The 17,698-nt window shown below is 42.4% G+C and overlaps 1 protein-coding gene across 2 annotated transcripts; it reads right to left on the bottom strand.

Annotated features, from left to right (window-relative positions):
* Window positions 1-383: 383 nt before the first annotated feature.
* LOC147900768 (LRR receptor-like serine/threonine-protein kinase FEI 2) lies at window positions 384-17,604 on the bottom strand. 2 transcript variants are annotated; one of them, XM_087375479.1, is made up of 14 exons: window positions 16,648-17,604; window positions 16,373-16,510; window positions 16,118-16,250; window positions 15,961-16,032; window positions 15,779-15,850; window positions 15,602-15,673; window positions 13,544-13,615; window positions 12,819-12,890; window positions 6,068-6,186; window positions 5,580-5,741; window positions 5,108-5,446; window positions 1,752-2,006; window positions 1,470-1,603; window positions 384-1,327 (listed from the first exon to the last, which is right to left on the bottom strand). In XM_087375479.1, exons 2-14 carry the CDS (start codon window positions 16,494-16,496, stop codon window positions 1,109-1,111), a joined length of 1,845 nt encoding a protein of 614 aa, XP_087231605.1. In that variant the 5' UTR covers window positions 16,497-16,510; window positions 16,648-17,604; the 3' UTR covers window positions 384-1,108. The 2 variants fall into 2 exon arrangements, with proteins under 2 accessions (XP_087231605.1, XP_087231606.1); XM_087375480.1 differs by lacking the exon at window positions 384-1,327 and having other exon boundaries at window positions 1,497-1,592.
* Between the last annotated feature and the right edge of the window lie 94 nt (window positions 17,605-17,698).

Below are 17,698 nucleotides of genomic sequence, written 5' to 3'. Positions count from 1 at the left end.
CAACCGTTGCGCGCCAGCGAGGCCCAAGAGTCACTGAAGGCCACATGGGGTGGACGAGCCGCCAGGGCGTAGAAGACGTGAATGGCCGGCCACACAATGGCCGTCGATCATGGTGGCCGATAATTCCGTGCAAACAAAAAATTATGGAAGTTACGATTTCTCGCATCTATGAGGCTCGCCTCAACTTAGGCTTCCCCACGGCAGGCCAAAACATGAAAAAGAAAAAAAGAAGCACAGACTTTATTACATAAGGCAAAGGTTACCTTCATACGCTTTTGCTTGGGGTTTAAAGGCTGACATTCAAACCCTTCTTGAATACCAAAATAGCATGACACAGAATCAATAAACTTTTGGATACTTTTCCAAGGTCAAATATGGGCTGTTTCAATTTCTGAGAGTGGTATACATTTTTCTTTTACAACTGGATACAAATCTGATTAGGGGATCTTTTATCCGACAAAAATTCATGCTGCTCTATTTTGCATATCCCTTTTCATAATACCATTGTTGGAAAGTAGGAGATCGTGCTTTTAGGGATACATTTGATCAGTTTCCATGTAGATGTAAGTACAATGTGAGTGTAGACGAATCCCTTTTCATAATACCATTGTTGGAAAGTAGGAGATCGTGCTTTTAGGGATACATTTGATCAGTTTCCATGTAGATGTAAGTACAATGTGAGTGTAGACGAATCTCATGGTCATCATCATCTAGTCAAACACACAATCACAGGTATTGCCAGCATGCAAGATATCTCAGTCTTTAAAGCCTCCAGCAGCTGTCAAACGGATCTGGGTTCAACTCTCTGAATTGCTGGAGTAATAAACATTGGTCTCAGTTTCTAGCATCTTTAAAAAACCTTGTTCATACAGTGTATACCTTTGGGAGATGCTGAGAACAAGGTATGTAGTCAACAGACTTGCCTGCAAACCCTCTCTGGTTCATCTTGTTCATACAGTGTGTACCTTTGGGATATGCTGAGACAAACAAGGTTGTATAGAAGAGACCTGCTTGCAAGGCTTCTCACATATCTCATCAGCGTATCCACCTATGGCATTGAAGGTATTGCCAGCATGCAGTACGTAATAGGTTAATTTCAGCTGTCGATCTAATCTGAACTAGAATCATAAAAATCACTGGGGCAAGGAGACGTGGTCTCTGCTTCTAGCATCTGTACAACCCTGTTCATGAAGGGTCTACCTTCTGGAGCTGCTAGGACACAGGAAGTCGCAATGAAGAGTACAGTTTCCAAGCTCTCTTTGGTCACCTCCTCACAATCAGAATCCAGAATCTCTCTTTGCCGTTTCTCCTCCATCAGCATATTCACCTGATTTCAAGATTTCCAATTAGTCCTCAAAATGACCGACAGAAGCGTTCATATGTATCATTGTTTCATTCTTATTAACATGAGAAGATCAAAAGTCATGATTCACAATTTCTAAGGGGGGTCTTTCAAGTGGATGCCTTACCCAACCAACTAAATTTAATTTTTTCTCAACAAGTGAGATATCTATGGGTCGTTTTCCACTGATCAGCTCCAGCAATAGCACACCAAAAGCATATACGTCTGTCTTTTCATTTGCTATCCCATTCTGCATGTATTCTGAAAGACTTGCAGTCAATGGCCAAGGAGAAAAGAAAGGATTTCAGAATTTCAGAAACGATCTGCAAATTATTTTGTGTTTAAGGAATCTGTGCAAATCGTTATAGATACCACGAGTCAAATACTATATTTCAAGTCTAGAGATGACCTGGAGCCAAATATCCAAAAGTGCCCACAAGGACTGTTGTGACATGAGGTTCATTTTCCTCCAAAAGCTTGGCAAGCCCGAAATCAGCTAGATGTGGCTCAAGATTTTCATCAAGAAGAATGTTACTTGATTTGATATCTCTATGAACGATTGTGGGGCAGCAATCATGGTGCAAATATGCCAATCCCCTGGCTGCTCCAATTGCTATTTTCACTCGGTCAGCCCAACTTAAAGAAGGCACCTCAGGTTTCTGTGCTGCAAACACAAATCCAATCACACGATCTAAATGTCAGTTGACAAAAAATTATGGGAAAAAGACGAGAGCTGGATATGTTTCTAGATAGTCAGTTACTTATAAAACAATAAAACGCTCCCTTTGATTCAATACGATATTCAGTGTTTGAGAATGATCAATGGAGTTTACATGCTTAGGAAGTAAAGCTACCTTTACCCAAGATATTTCAGAAGCCTGATGGCAGCTTATATTGGGGACTGATGAGAACATAAGCGTAGCTTATTTTTATTTTACTTTTCTCATTTACTCTTATTTTTGTTTAAAATTGCTTACAAACTCCCTTTTTTCCTTTGTTCTTTCACTTGCTTTATAAAAAGTTTAATCTTTAAGATTGGATACATTCTAGTTTTATAAGGTGCACACACACAAAAGCACGTGTGTATACAAAAGCATGTGTGTATAAGATGAACAATTTGCAGTGGTCGAGAATGATCAATGGACTTTACATGCTTGGCAAATAAAAAGTCAGTGTAAAGAAAGCCTTTGGGCTGCTGTTCCTTACAGAGGACAGACTCGAAGCCAGTAAGTGAATAATACACCACCTACAAGACCTTGAAGCGAGACTAAAACGGTAGAGGGATTGGAGGGTGAGGGAGGGCGAGAGGAGTTGAGTGGAAAGGAAGGAGGTGAGGGAAGGTGAGGCAGAGAGGATGGAAGGAAACAGAGATGGAGGTGAGACAGAAAGAGTGAAAGGAAACAGAAGTGAAGTGGAGGTGAAGGAAGCGAAGGTGAGGCTGAGAGGGTGGAGGGAAGCGAGGGGGAGGTCAGGCAGAGAGGATGGAAGGAAGGTGAGCTGGAGGAGGGGGGAGCTGAGTGGAGAGGAAGGGGTGGAATGCAACCAAACAGGCCGTCCATACATGCTGTACGGGCACCATACAGTCTGTACGGAATGCAAGGAGGGGAGGAGGGTGAGGCGAACAGGGAGGGAGATGAAGGGGGAGCAAAACAAGTGGAGCAGGGTGGGCAGACAAAGCAGACAGGCAGGCAGGCAGAACATAACTATGGGGGTCGTCCATACAGATTATACTGGTGCCATACAATCTGTATGGACGGAAGGGATGGGGAAAGCAGAGGCGGAAGGAGGCTGATGGCAAGGCAGGCAGGAGGCAGAGGGGCAGGGAGGAGCAGTGAGCTCAGACCATAAAGCAAAATTATCCTTGGGATCTAGGTTTCAAGTTTTTGACTAAAAGCAAAGTAACTACCTCAGTTTGGTGTGTCTTTCTCATGTGAGTACTTCACTCAACTTTTGTATGTTGTCCTCCGATTGTGATAGTTCCATAAATACAAGCCGGATGTTTTCTCATTCCCACCTGCTTCGCACTGTCCCACTCCTCCATCTCTTCTCAAATTGGGTGCATAGATGTTGAACACCCCAATCTGAGAGCCCCTCAACTATGATATGTTCCAATGAGCCCTGGAAGGTATCAAGACCCCATCCACAATGAGGTTACTTGTCATGCACACTATTTGTCAGTGAGCTTGTGCTCTAGGGGGGGATGTTGGTCCCTGATGAACTGCTCCCTGCAACAGGTGGAAATCCCGCCCCGAGGAGGGTTGAGAGACAGGGCGCGAAGGCAGAAGGGGGCAGCAGCAGAGGGGGTGGGGCTGGGAGCAATACAACTGTTCACACAGCAGCTGTTCTACTCCAAACAGCCTGTACAGACAGAAAGGAGGGGTAAGGGGCAGGCGAGGCAGTGAGACTGACACGCTGAACAGGGGGGTGGGTGAAGGGATGGATGAGCGGGGTGTGTGACAGAAGGAGGACGGGCTGAGCAAAGGCTATTTAGGAAGAAAGTGTTGACTGAAATGGGTATTTGCTCCAATTGGAAAGAATAATATAGTCACCTATACAGAAAGATGGAATTTCTCAGGGCATCCATGTGCTGATAAGTAAATCTCTATGTACTTGGTGAGGAAGACAGTTCTGCTGTATATAGATGTAAGCTGTCATCACCTCTACCAAAGGCAAGTTAGCAAGACTCGTTGGATGGGAATACGGATTACATAGAGAAACTACAAGCTCTTGTGGTCGAATGTCAAGAAATCGTAATATGCAGAATCAAGAAACTACTAGCTCTTGTGGTCGAATGTCAAGAAATCGTAATATGCAGAATCAAGAAAGTAAACTGATCCTGATCTCTATGTACTTGGTGAGGAAGACAGTTCTGCTGATGTATATGGATGCAATCTGTGATTACATCTATCAATCCTGCGCTGAAAAGTAAATCCTGATATCCATGTACTTGGTGAGGAAGGCAGTTATGTGGCAGTTCTGCTGTATCTAGATGTAAGCTGTCATTACCTCTATCAAAGCCAAGCTAGAGAGAGACTTCACTTGTTGGATATGAATACAGATCACATGGAGCAGCTACTAGCTCTTGTGGTCGAATGTCAAGAAATCGTAACATGCAGACTCACGGTGCCAACTTTGTGGTTTACCTATAACTGGTGTACAATGATGGATTATTTGCATCCACTAGCTGATAACGAAATACAGTCATAACCTCTATTTAGTATTCACATCGACTAGAAGGGAGAAGGCTATTTGGTAGAACAGGGGATTATGTATAGATGATCTCATTATCATATGTAATTGTGAAGCTCAAATTGCATCTATCAAAGGAAGCACATTAAGAGTCTTATATTTTAACCTTGCAGTCAAAGTATTCAACTGAACTTTTGAAGAAATTCAAAAAGGGACAGGCATGGAACTCATGATACACATGCATGGTCCAAGATGCAGATAAGGATGTGGGTGCTAGGTACCTTGTACATGCAGCTTTGTGGGTACTTTGATTTCATTGACTACCACAAAGCCACAGATAGTGCACACAGTGCAAGGATATTTAACAGATGTAAATCAATATGACAGAATGGAGGACAGAAAGTCACTTTTCAAGATGTTTTTTCAGAACTACAAGAGAAACTTACAAAAAATCGTAAGCGATTCATAAGATCCTTGTTGCAGTGGTAAATGTGAGGGCAATGAACTCTCACTTTCATTTATGTTGACTTGAGCGATTCTTGAACACAAAGAGATTAAAGAATAAAAAGGACCTACCATGAAGGAAGTTTTCCAAACTTCCATTTGGTAAATAGTCATAAATAAGCAAATTCATGGAGGTGGCACTACAATATCCACGTAAATTCACAAGGTTTCGATGTCTTAGTAATCCCAAGATCTCTAGTTCTCTTTCAAATATGCGCTCACACATTTTTCCATTCTTTTCTATTTTTTTCACTGCAAGAGTATCATTGGAGCCCATAATCAGCTTATAGACTGTGCCAAACCCTCCAGAACCAATAATATCATTCTCATCAAGCATTTCAATTTTCTTCATGATGTCACGAGAATTGTAAGGCAGATCCCCATGGAAAGAGTTTATCTTTAGCCTTGGCTCTGCAAAAAAAGCTTACGATGAGAGTTGGAAAAACAAAAATAGGGAAAGGAACAAACTAAGTTTGTGGGTGAAATAAATACTTTAAAAAACTATAAGCCAAAGGAAAATCAAGCAATTGGCCTCAATATGTACCTGTCGATGTAATTGGTTTTGAAATTTCTTTATTACTTCCAGTCTTGTTGTACAAAAAATAGCCCCAAAAACACACTAGGACCAAGGCAAAAGAGATCCCCATGGTGATCATTGCACTGATAAGAAGACTGTTCACATAGCTAATAGGAGCTTTTGTAGTCTCTGTACAATTAAAAAAGTTTCATCATCACAAATGCTTCAAGTAAAAAACAATCTGAAAAATGAAATTTGCATCATCCCTTCACTACATGTTTAAGCTACAAAGAGACTTATAAGATAAAGCAGAACTAAATCCATTCTTCATTAGCATGTACATCAACTTAAAATTCAAATAAGAAGGCTGCAGCAATCTCTTGAAAAGGATAAGCATTAATAAAGTAAAATTACAAAAAGAGAGTTCCATGAGAAAAGAGAACCTACGTGCACATATGCACATGCACGCGCACAAAGAGAGAGAGAGAGAGAGAGAGAGAGAGAGAGAGAGAGACCTGTATTTAATGCATTTGAAGTGGAGATGTTTGGATCTTTGAGGATAGATGGAGCTGACAGCTCACCATCACAAATTGTATTTATTTGATGTCCACACAAGTTTAGGTTTCCAGCAAACCTACAAGGCAATGAGAACTGCGAGCAATTAACTTTTGAATTGGAGACTTTTGGAACTTTGAAAATAGATAACACTAACGACTTACTTTTACAACTCTAGTTCCCAGCAAAACTACAAAGCCAAAAACTCTGGACCTCTCTCTCTCTCTCTCTCTCCCCCCAAGCACACAGAGCTTGAAAAATAAACTTGTTCAGGATCAACGTTCCAAATATTGCACTTAGTGAATCCTCTTAATATTCTATCAAGTTTGAAAAATCGCTTTAACAAAAAACATGGGACACAAGATCCACCTTGTATCCCGATGGGAATTCCAAATTATAGGCCCATTTGCTTATTCTTTACATCAAAGTACCACGACCACTCATACCACATGACCACTATGTCATTCTCTAAGAACACGAATCTGTGGACCACTGTGGACCACTACCTTCTTTATTATGTTAAAGTTTTCTTGTTGATTCTTTTGCTCTATAAATAGTATAGTCTTTCATGTCAGCTCATTCATCAGTGCTTCTATATCTAAATGACCCTACACCGGTTACATAATTTCTCTTCATTCTAGAAGTGCTTCTTGTTTTCTTTGATATGCGAAATATACTGAGATTCAAAATCAACAACAATGTCAACTACTCTTATTTTGGCCAACTTGCTATGTTGGACATCAGTGCTTCTATATCAAAATGGCCCTACACCGGTCACATAATTTCTCTTCATTCTAGAAGTGCTTCTTAATTTCTTTGATATGCGAAATATACCGAGATTCAAAATCAACAACAATGTCAACTACTCTTATTTTGGCCAACTTGCTATGTTAGATTATGTGTCCTTTAGCACTTTCGCATGTTTGTGGACTCATCTAGATCTGTGCAAACATACATAGATGTGTGTGTGTGTGTGTGTGTGTGTGAGTGAGTGATTTTGGGCAGGCCTCTCCATGTTCCGAGACGGGATTTCTTGCAAGCTACCCGTGATGTTAGGCTCTGTATTTTATGGGATATGATGCAGCCCGTGCCATCTACTCTGGATCTTGATCTGGGATTTGCTCATCCAATGCGCATCAAGCTGCATTTTGCTTCTTTTCCTACAGCTTGTTATCGGTGTCGTTAGGTTGGTCATTTTGCACGTGTTTGCCCTTCTGCTTCCATGACCACTCCTCCTGCTCCTTCTTCAGCTGCTGTGAAGGTTTACTCTTTCTCCTCCTCCGGTTTCCGCTAAGGCTATACTGGATAAGCCTTCTTTTACTGCTCCAAAGCATTACTGGAGGAAGGTAGAAAAATCACAGGCCAATCTTGCTCTTGCTGAAGAAGTTCAGGATCCGACTCCTGTTAAGCATCATCAGCCTCCTCCTCCTCCTCAGGATATGGATGTGCCGCTTGCAGAGGGGATCATACAGGATGTTGGACATGCTCCTTCTTAGGTTGATCCTCGGAGTGAAGCTGAAATGCTGAGTCCTGCTTTATCAAATGCAGCTCTTTCATCGGAGGATACAGATGTTGATCTAGCTCCTTTGCCTCTGATGCCTGTGCCAAAGTCTTCTTCTGTTCGGGATGCAGATGTGCCATTTTCACTGGATTCTTTTCATCCCATGTTACAACAAGTTTTTGACCCTATGATTCAGAAATTTCGGGTGCCCGCCTATATTAAGAAGGATCACAAGGGCAAAAAACAGCTTGTTTTTATTGATGGTGTGGTTTCTACACTGCATCAGTTTTTACAAAGCAATAATCTGAAGCTGGAGGATGTTGTGTTTGATCCTCCTCCAGCTTGATATGTAACTTTTACTTGCCTGCTTCGTGACTTTTGCTCTGAGGCTTTACTTGTAAGTTTTTCCTTTGTACTTATTGGTGGGTTTTTACCTCTTTTTTGGGGTTTCCCACACAGAAATATAAGTTTTCACCCAAAAAAAAAAGTGTGTGTGTGAGTGAGTGAGTGAGAGAGAGAGAGAGAGAGAGAGAGAGAGAGAGAGAGAGAGACTATTTGAATAATAGCTGTCTCATTCTGGGACAGCTATGAATGTATATTTTTTCGAAATGAAGACTGCTTCTTACAAACAAGAAGTGCGCGCGCATGCGCATGCACGTGCGTGTGTGTTTCCTTGTAGGGCAACTCTTTCAGAGCTGAAAGTATACATTGGTCTAGAGTGTTCGCCCTTCCTTTGGCTTTGCAGGAGCCTCGACATTCGTATTTTTTGAGTCTCAAGGGGATTCGTTTGGTTCAGGATGTTGTTGATGATGCTGGATTTCCCCTTACTTTTCCTTTGGCCGCTACCAAATTTGGCCTTGGAATGCATAATCGTCCACTTTGGCATAAGATTACTTTGATGCTCCAACCTTTTCAACTGGTTCCTCCATTGCATCTACAGGATCGTCTTCAAGACTGGACACTTTCTTCAGTGGGCTTGTCATGCCGTCCTTTGCAGTTTGCACATATTACTGTCTCTTCTCTTTATAAAGTTCTACTTCCTCCACCATTTATCTCGCAAAAGGCAAATCAGCTTTGGCATCTTAATCATCCTATGAAATGGTGGCGGAAACGTTTGAGACAGATTTGGCATTCTAAGATTCCTCTCCATCAGCAGGTTTTCTTGTGGAGAGTTTTGTTGGGTGTTCTTCCTCATGGACAGGTCTTGGCACGACGACATATTGCTTCGTCTATGTGTCGCAGATGTCTGGCTCCGAGAGAGTGTGTGCCTCATCTCTTTTGGCATTGTCCTTCCTCTTGTGCTTTATTGGACTTCCTTGGGCAGATTTTGAGAGCTCAGTTTCCTCAGATTGCTTTTGGCAAGTTCTTCTAGCTTTTTGGTGTACATCCACCCAGACAGGAGTTTGATTTCTTTTTTGTTTGGGTTCGGGTTTGGGCACTCTGGACTCTCTGGAAGGATCGCAATCATAGGGTCTTTGGTGATCTTGTTTTTTCCAATTTCTCTTTCTTTAGACACTCTTTGCAACAATCACTTTTTGATTGCTTGCAATCTCGTGTCTTTGATCATGATGTATATTTGTCCTACAGTGAGATTTTCTCTTGATGTATTATAGCTCTCCCTTTCTGGGATAGCTTTTTTTGTAATATAATGACTCAAAGATTCCACAAAAAATGTGTGTGTGTGTGTGTGTGTGTGTGTGTGAGAGAGAGAGAGAGAGAGAGAGAGCACAGAGTCCAATAAATGTTGAATGTGCATGGACTGCATTTATCACTCGTATGCAGTATGTAATTCATGAAGATGGGAAGAACTGCACGCAACATCTTAGGGAAGATATTGCCAAGGCTAAGAAATATCTCTCAGGTTTTGACAGAAATTAGTCACTTGAGGTATTTATGCCCTTATGAGGGTGCATCTTTTACAATGCAATTATCACTCGAAATTTGAAAAATGGGAAACCAAGGCCACCTAAGAGCTTTTTCAGATAAGGGCTGGTTGTCTAAGGAATGCTTCAAAATCCTACACCATAAAAAGAAATGTGGAAACATTTTTCATTTATAAGATGTTAATGGTAAGTGGAACACCTCATAGGCACAGTTAGCCCAAGCCTGCGTTAGCCACTATGCCAAGCAGTTTGGACATGTTGCTTTCCTGTCACAAGATGCATCGTTGGCACGACAGGAGATTTTTTGGCATGTGTGTCCAATTATGTCCCGTGCAGGTTGAGGGCACCTATCAACGACAGAGTTGAGAGATGTAATAAGGTCATGTGGCAAATGGAAGTCTCCCGACTGGGATGTCTCACTGTAGAGTTTTTTATTGGGATGCCCATTCACCTACATTGCTACATATGCTAGGGAAACTCAATAAATACATGCTAGTTGGAAAAAAGGGTTGAGTCAAATTAATCTCTGAGAAAAACTTGTGTGAAAAAGGTTTCCTGCATGATGGGCTACATCTTTCACAATAATGGGATAGAATATGCAAAGCACACTCAGCAAGATGTCTCCAAGATGTTCTCTTATTACAAGTGGATATTTCCAAATATTTTGACATTGTGCAATGGGATTTCATCTCACAAACGGAGCAATTATTGGGGTTTCGAAAAAAGATGTGGCACATCGTCTATTGGCTCTATCATGACGGTAAAGCTGCTGGCATTATCACTCTCGATCCAACTGACGATTGGACTCTCCGTCATTCAGAATGTCAAGGATGCCCTCTCAGTGCATTGTTATATGCAATACCTACTCATCCAATGCTTCTTTACATGGGTCATCTTGTTGCTACAGGGAGCTTGCATGGATGAGAGATGCATGGAAGGTCGTCGATGATTGCACAGATGACTCTTTCTTCACTCCCAAGAACACAGGGAAGGATCTTTCCCAGCTCATGCATGCTTTATCATTGTATGGTTTGGCAGCTATCCTACAGGTGAACTTTCCTATGCTCTTTTTAATATACAACATTGTGATAAGCTTACACTTCTTTCAAAAATAACTAGAGAGCCAGGGGAGCCGAAAGGTATAAATAGACATACCAGCTATCCTTAATAAGACCAATATTATGTGTTGCATATTCTAAAGAAACTACAACAATGTTAGCACTAGGAAAGCTCATAAACCATGTTTGTTTGTAGTAAATTTAAACACTACTGAGATCATAGAACCAGAAGTATACATCATTGAGGTCTCTTTGGGACAGATTGTTATTTTATACTATGTTGAGAGCCATGTGTAAAAAAAGATCAAATATAGATAGTCATAGCAGCAGGTACCCTGAGATAAACTATCATTAAGCATTGTAAATTCTGCAATATATACTGCTGCTGGTTATAACCAGGTCAAAATAAAGCATTGCTATTGAGAATATAAGCTTAAAAACTTAGCTCATATTCTATGATGCCCATGTTGAGAAACCATCTCAACTTCATGTGTTTGACATTGTGCATATCCTTAACACATAGCGGCTTGTGCAGGGTGATGGACAGTTACTTATCGTCGGCAAATGGATTGAGTCTCCCCAAGCTGAAAAGGAAGTTGGAAGATGGTTCAAAGGGACAAACATGGTCGAAGATGTGCTTACTGAAGTAGGTACTATGCTGTCTTTTGCTCCTTCTCGTTTCTTCATGACGTAAGGATCAGTGGTTTGGCTCTCCTTGTCAGGGCCTCAGATCTTCTACGAGTGGCATGATGCTTCTTGGGCCATATTGATTCAACGTCACCTAGTCGAGACTTGCTGTCTGGAGGATGTACCTATCTCCCTCTATAGACCAATACATGCTGATGGAGATACCGCTTGGGAGACACTGGCTAGCATCATTGCTTGGCAGATTTGGAGGGCCATATGCACAGAGGCCTTAGACGGATCTCAGGTCCATCCCTCGCACACTCTGGCCAGTATTTGGGCTGACACCGTTCATCCCTCGCACACCCTGGCCAGTATTTAGACGGATCTCAGGTCCAACCCTCGCACACCTTGGCATTTGGGCCGACACGTTCACACACTGATGGCCAATTGGGTGAGCATGCAGGGTTCTTCCCGAGCAGCCTTAGCCAGGAGGGTTATATTCCTTAGGGAATGGAGGGGTTCCCCCTTTTTCTGAGCAACATTGTGCACGAAACTTTAGTCTTAGAACATTCCTCCTTTCCTCTTTCCCCTATAGCTTGAGCCAAGAGTTCTCTTCTTTTTGCTTCCGTACGGCCTAATCTACACCCATGGTGGTACTGGAGTACCCATCGAAGGGATAGCTTCAAGCTTAAAAGGCTTATCATGCAGGGGATTGGCAGTCATACAATTGAGTTTCTTCTCACAAGCTGCCTGCTTATTGTAATCAAGCACAACTATCACATGACTACAAAAAAGTATAAAGGTTAATGCTGTAATTTCAACAGACATACGTCTGTAACATGCACAGCCTTACCCTTACAAGATAATCTCGCGTGAGAAGGCTGGAAAGAACTTCTGTAAATAGCAGGCTATGAATGTAGGGGAGAGAGAGAGAGAGAGAGAGAGAGAGAGTCTCAAGTGATACATTGATGAATTGCCAAGAGGGAGGGGCAGCTGGTGAGGACGATAAGGTGAAATGGGGGCCTAGCAATGGGAAAAATTGAGCATATAGATAGGTGAGCCCTACAGCTGATGAATCAAAGCTGACGGGAAACACCTATATGCAAGACTTGCATGTGTGGTTGCCTTGTGCTTTGGCATGCGTGGAACACTTGCATGCTTGTCACCAATGCACTTGTTGGCTCTTAACATGGCCTGCATGCCTTCCTTGAAAAAAAAAACATGGCCTTCATGCCACTACAAGTGAAGTAGAAAGGCCTTTGGACCTAACTTGCAAGCGTGGCTATGCGTTTGGACTTGAGTCGTCCTAAACTGAGGCAGTGAAGAGGACAAAAGTTAAGCGTGGCTGTACATGTAGACGCATGCACCCACATATACCCTTGCACGCTTGCATGCACACTCAAACTTGAACATGCACACTTGCATACACCCTCACAAACACGCTTACAATCCTGAAGCACTCTTGCATGCACTTGCTGATAGGCCAACTCACTGCCACATCTTCACACACGCTAAAGAATACATGCGAGCATAGAGGGAGAAAGAGGCTTGGGTGGCAATTACAAAGAAAATTCCTAACTCTGCCTGAAACAGAGTGTCCACAATCAAAAGAAATGTATTTGAAGTGGCTGTCGGCACTTACGATGCAGTTGAAAATGTTGCAAGAACTCCACTTTGCGGTATTTGTCCAACAAGGAGATTCAAGGAAATGTTCCTGCAGAGATCACAACGGAAGTTATACCACCTACAAGTAACAATAGAAATAACCATATAACAGTCTGCAGCTACATATTAACAAGTTGTGGATGCATCTGAGAAGTTATGGTATCTTCAAGGAATTATGTTTACAATTGTAGGCATCAGATTTGGAAAACAATGTGCGAAGATCAACAGCTTGTGCATTATTTCAACCTTGACAAACAGAAAAGAGGATAATTGCAACTGCTTAGTCATCCGGTTCTTTAATGCTTTTTTCAACAACCACAGAGAATATTATTAAACCTCGAGGCATAAGTATTAATTTTGTGAGAAACTTCATTCCTCGAGGCACTGTTAAAGCTACATGAACTCGAACAGAGCAAACTAAATAGTTGCATCCCACAGGCAACTTTGAGAAGTGATACTTAAATGTGGTTCTCTGACACTTTAATATCCTCAAATGTAGAGCATCGAACAGAGCAAACTAAATATTTGCATCCCACAGGCAACTTTGAGAAGTGATACTTAAATGTGGTTCTCTGACACTTTAATATCCTCAAATGTAGAGCAGTTGAGTGTAATTGCATGCATGCATGCACGTGCATGTGTGTGTGTGTGTGTGTGTGTGTGTGTGTGAGAGAGAGAGTGAGAGAGAGAGAGAGAGCATACAAGTACTTCAGTCTCGTCAAATTGCCAAGAGAAGGTGGGATGGTCCCACTCAAGGCATTGCTTGAGATATCCCTGCAGAAGAATAGGAGACTCATTGTGAGTAGTTCATTATTAATGCGAGAGCATAGAAGTCCTTTGGTCACTTGAAATTGCCAAGAGAAGGTAGGATGGCCCCACTCAAAGCATTTTCTTGAGATATTCCGGCAAAAGAATAAGAAACTGATTGGGAGTAGTTCATTTATTAATGCATCCTAGTAGAGAATGTAGATAAATGAGGCGCCAGGCAAGAAAATAGCTGCGAGGGGAACAAGAGTGAGAGCTCACCACAGTTAGCACTTTAAAATAGCTGACAGGAACAACAGTGAGAACTCGCCACAGTGATGGAACAACAGAGAGAACTCCTTAAATCTGGAGGATTATAATCTTTTCATGCACTTCCATGCGAGTGCTTAAGTATATCATATCTTGTACGTTGCTTCTGCTTCAAATTAGGAATCATATACAATTTGGTTTATATTCTGATTGTATGGACTATACATTGTAAAAGGATGGCCTATTAGTATACCGAAAGATCTTGATAAATCCTAGATTATGTGTTTCATAAAGACTAGGGGCGTTAGAACAAATGAAAATGATGTCAAAAGACATACATATGCCTTCCTTTGCAAAAGTACACATGCATATACAAGTGCACATACGTGTTTGAAGAAGACTTTGAAAATTCATCACCATGGGGTGCAAAGGGATGCACAAAATACATTAGGAAGTAAAAGATAGAAGTGGAATGCTTTGTTCCCAGAAACATAGATGTGATTTAAACTACACAGGATTTACTTGATCGTCTCCCATCTAGCCTAAGAAAATGTGCGACTGTATGAACAATTGGAAGAATGAGTTTTAGGAGTACAGCAAAATCACTTTACATGTCACAAAGGCCTCATTTAGAAAGCTATAGCCTCATCGTCAAGTGCCCATCACTTCACGGACATAGCCTTCTCATAGGCTATTCATGCCCCTCACTTCACGAACATCATCTCATACCCATCATCTAGTGACCATCATGGCACTTCATTGCACCAGTCTTTGTTGCATTTTACCATTCACATATAGATGTCTGATGTGGCATACTGTAACTTCTATTTGCATGCGCATACGGTCTACTAGACCTTGCCATACCAACAAATTGGGGGATTGCTGGTGATTAATGGATTGCCTCCTCATACTGGTATTGCACTAATCGTGACCCCTGGTCAAGATTTACCCATGAAATCCAAGTGGATAACTTATCCCTTCTTGGGATTATGCGAGGTTAACCATGCTGTAACACTTTTTCTAAAAAGGCTGGACATGAAAATCGCCCTATGTCTATTGGTGGAACCATGACAATCATCCTTTAGAGGACAAGGCAACCCTTTATCCATACGGGACAAAGGCGGCCTTAATACACCCTCTGTCTAAAAAGGCAGCCATGGCTATCACCCATAGCTAAAAGCGTGGCCACACAAACTACAAAGGATGGCCTATATACACCCTTTGTCTAAAAGGGCAGCCATGGATGTTGCCGTATCACTGAAAGGGTGGCTCCACAAACTGCCTACCCTATAACTTAAGGTAGCTCAGCTGGCTAAGCCATCTTATTTTGACAAAGGCAACCCTTCTCCCCTTTGTGTTGGAACTCGACGCTTTTGGATGTCTTGACTCTTAAAGAACAGAGGTCACCCTTTAGACGCACCCTTTCTAACCATTATTATTGTAGTGATAATTACGCTTGACAATACAAAAATCAAACACCCAACGGTAGTGACATCAGAATTTCATGGAATCACCCATGAGGCCTATCATCTGGCATAGGGGAACATGGGCTTGGTTAGGCATCCCCGGTAGTGACATCAGAATTTCATGGAATCACCCATGAGGCCAATCATCTGGCATAGGGGAACATGGGCTTAGTTAGGCATCCCCAGCCAAAGCTCACAGGATCCCGAGGATGACCACTAAGTGAGAAGTTTTCCATGGGCACTAATGCATGATCCTTAATGGAAGGAGAGAAGTGCTTACAAGAGAACCATATTTGAAAGGGAGCCAAGTTCTGCTGGAATGTGACCAGTTAAAAAGTTTCCTTGTAGATATCTGCCACAAGCCACCTCAAATGTTTCAGTCAAATAAGCATAGATGAATGGAGACCATAGACTGAAAGGATGTACAAGGCCAGCGGCGACAGTTTATTAGACTTACAAAGCTCGTAGCTTGCTGCAGTTTGCTATTTCAGCAGGAAGGCTGTCAAACAAACTGTTCTCGTGCAAGCTCCTGAAATTCATATCGCATTGCGATCAGGGTCTACCAAAAGCTCGGTTTCTCATATAATTTGCACACAGTTCACACTAAATGCGTGGAAGTAAGCGTTTTAGTGTACGTACAGTCTTCTCAATCGCTCAAGCTTTCCCACAACCGGCGATATAGAGCCCCAGAGTCTACTATATGGTAAATTTCTGAGACTTCGAAAAAGGGAGTTAGAAAGATTCTGCACCATTCCTTAGCAAGTTTCAAAAAGAAAATAACTTCACGTGAACTCACAAGATAACTACACGCCTTTTGCGACTACAAGTCACACCCGTCCAGTTGCATGGAGTAGCATCCGTTAGTCTCCAATTAGTTAAGACTCCGAGGGAGTCTTGCAAACCAGCTTTGAATACGAGCAAAGCTTCGCCTGCATGTAATAATCAAAGCCATTTTGAAATTAATACGCATGCCCTGTCCCCACGACATTTAGATTGAGCTAAGTCCGGCGCTGAAGATGTAACTGCTCGACAACTACTAACGAAATTATACCTTCAGGTGTCAAAGCGTTTGCAGCTGTTGTATACGTGATAATAATTCCGAGATACCACAAGACCGCCCGCCGGCGACATTTCGGAGTACATCGTTTTACAGAATTAAGTTTAGTGCTCTCCATCGCATCTCAAATCACTGCATTATAATCACCAACTACATTCAATGTGCTTGAAAAACTATATTAACCGGCACAACTTCTCTCTTTGGGAGATCATTGATGGAGGGCTTGTTTGTATGGTTTTAAATTTCGTTCCTTGGAAAAGCGAACGTACATTGGCGTTTGGTAATCCGTAAATGTTTTCCGTCCGGAGTAACAAGCCCAGTTTGTGGGCCGTGGGTTCACTGTTTAAGTCCCAGTTTTGATGAAGTTCCCGACGTTCGAAGTCGTCATGGAAAGTCCTTATAACGTGATTCCCCGGATCATGTCGACTTTCATTTGTTCACGCAGTCTCAAAGTGTGTAAATGTAGAATGGCTCCGGCAATTCTCAGAAGAGGAATCAAGGGGCTGCTGATTTCTAAGGTTTCTGCCAAGCTGGAAGCAAAGGTTGGGGGCTGCCAAGTGTTGAGCTCAATTTCTTCGTCAAGGTGGAAGTGTGCTACCCGGATCTGACGAACGAATCCGTTTACGACAGGAATAAAGCTAGAATGGCTCAGCCGATCGGGCATAAAAAGAACGGGCGTGGCTGCCAGTTCGTAAGCTTCCGAGAGTGCAGATGAAAATAAGTTTGCTTACAAGAGGAAGTTGAATTATGGGTCACGGGAGGAAAAGGTAGAATGGCTCCGGAAAAACCCGAGTGGCAGAGCGAAGTGCAGACGAATGCAAACTAGTAATGGGCTTCTGGAAAGGAACTGGAGGGGAACTGCGGCATTGAGTTCACGTGAAGGTGAAGGGTCTAGACTGAGGAGATGCTCTGCGCAGAAGGGTGCATCGGAGGGATCTAGGAATCTAATGAGAAAGAGAGGAGCGGAGAGAGAAGAGAAAGAGGAATCAACTAGAGAGCAAGGTCACCATCAACACAGAATCCAAGGGGACTGGATGAAGAAGAAGAAGAAGAGAGGAAAGCGCAAGGAATGATGAATTGGAGCAGACAGAGGGCAGAGATGTATGGCTTAGTGAATGATGATCGGACAGGAGGAGTGTTGAGTGAAGGCTGTGGGGGGAGGCAGGGAAGAAATGATTGAAGAGATGGTGAAGTCCGGGAGGCAAGAGGGGAGTGTGGGCATATTAGCTGAAGGGTAAGTGATGAAGATGAGGAGGGGGGGGGTGGGGGGGGGGGGTCAGCCAAAGAAATGGAAGATGGAGCTGATTGATTTGCTGAGAG

Source organism: Dipteris shenzhenensis, chromosome 6 (assembly GCF_047967505.1).
Source record: "Dipteris shenzhenensis isolate YYH24624 ecotype China chromosome 6, Dip_SZ_1.0, whole genome shotgun sequence".
Taxonomy (NCBI): Eukaryota; Viridiplantae; Streptophyta; class Polypodiopsida; order Gleicheniales; family Dipteridaceae; genus Dipteris; species Dipteris shenzhenensis.
Note: the sequence above shows the minus strand (reverse complement) of the source record. Positions and strands in the feature narration are given on the sequence as shown.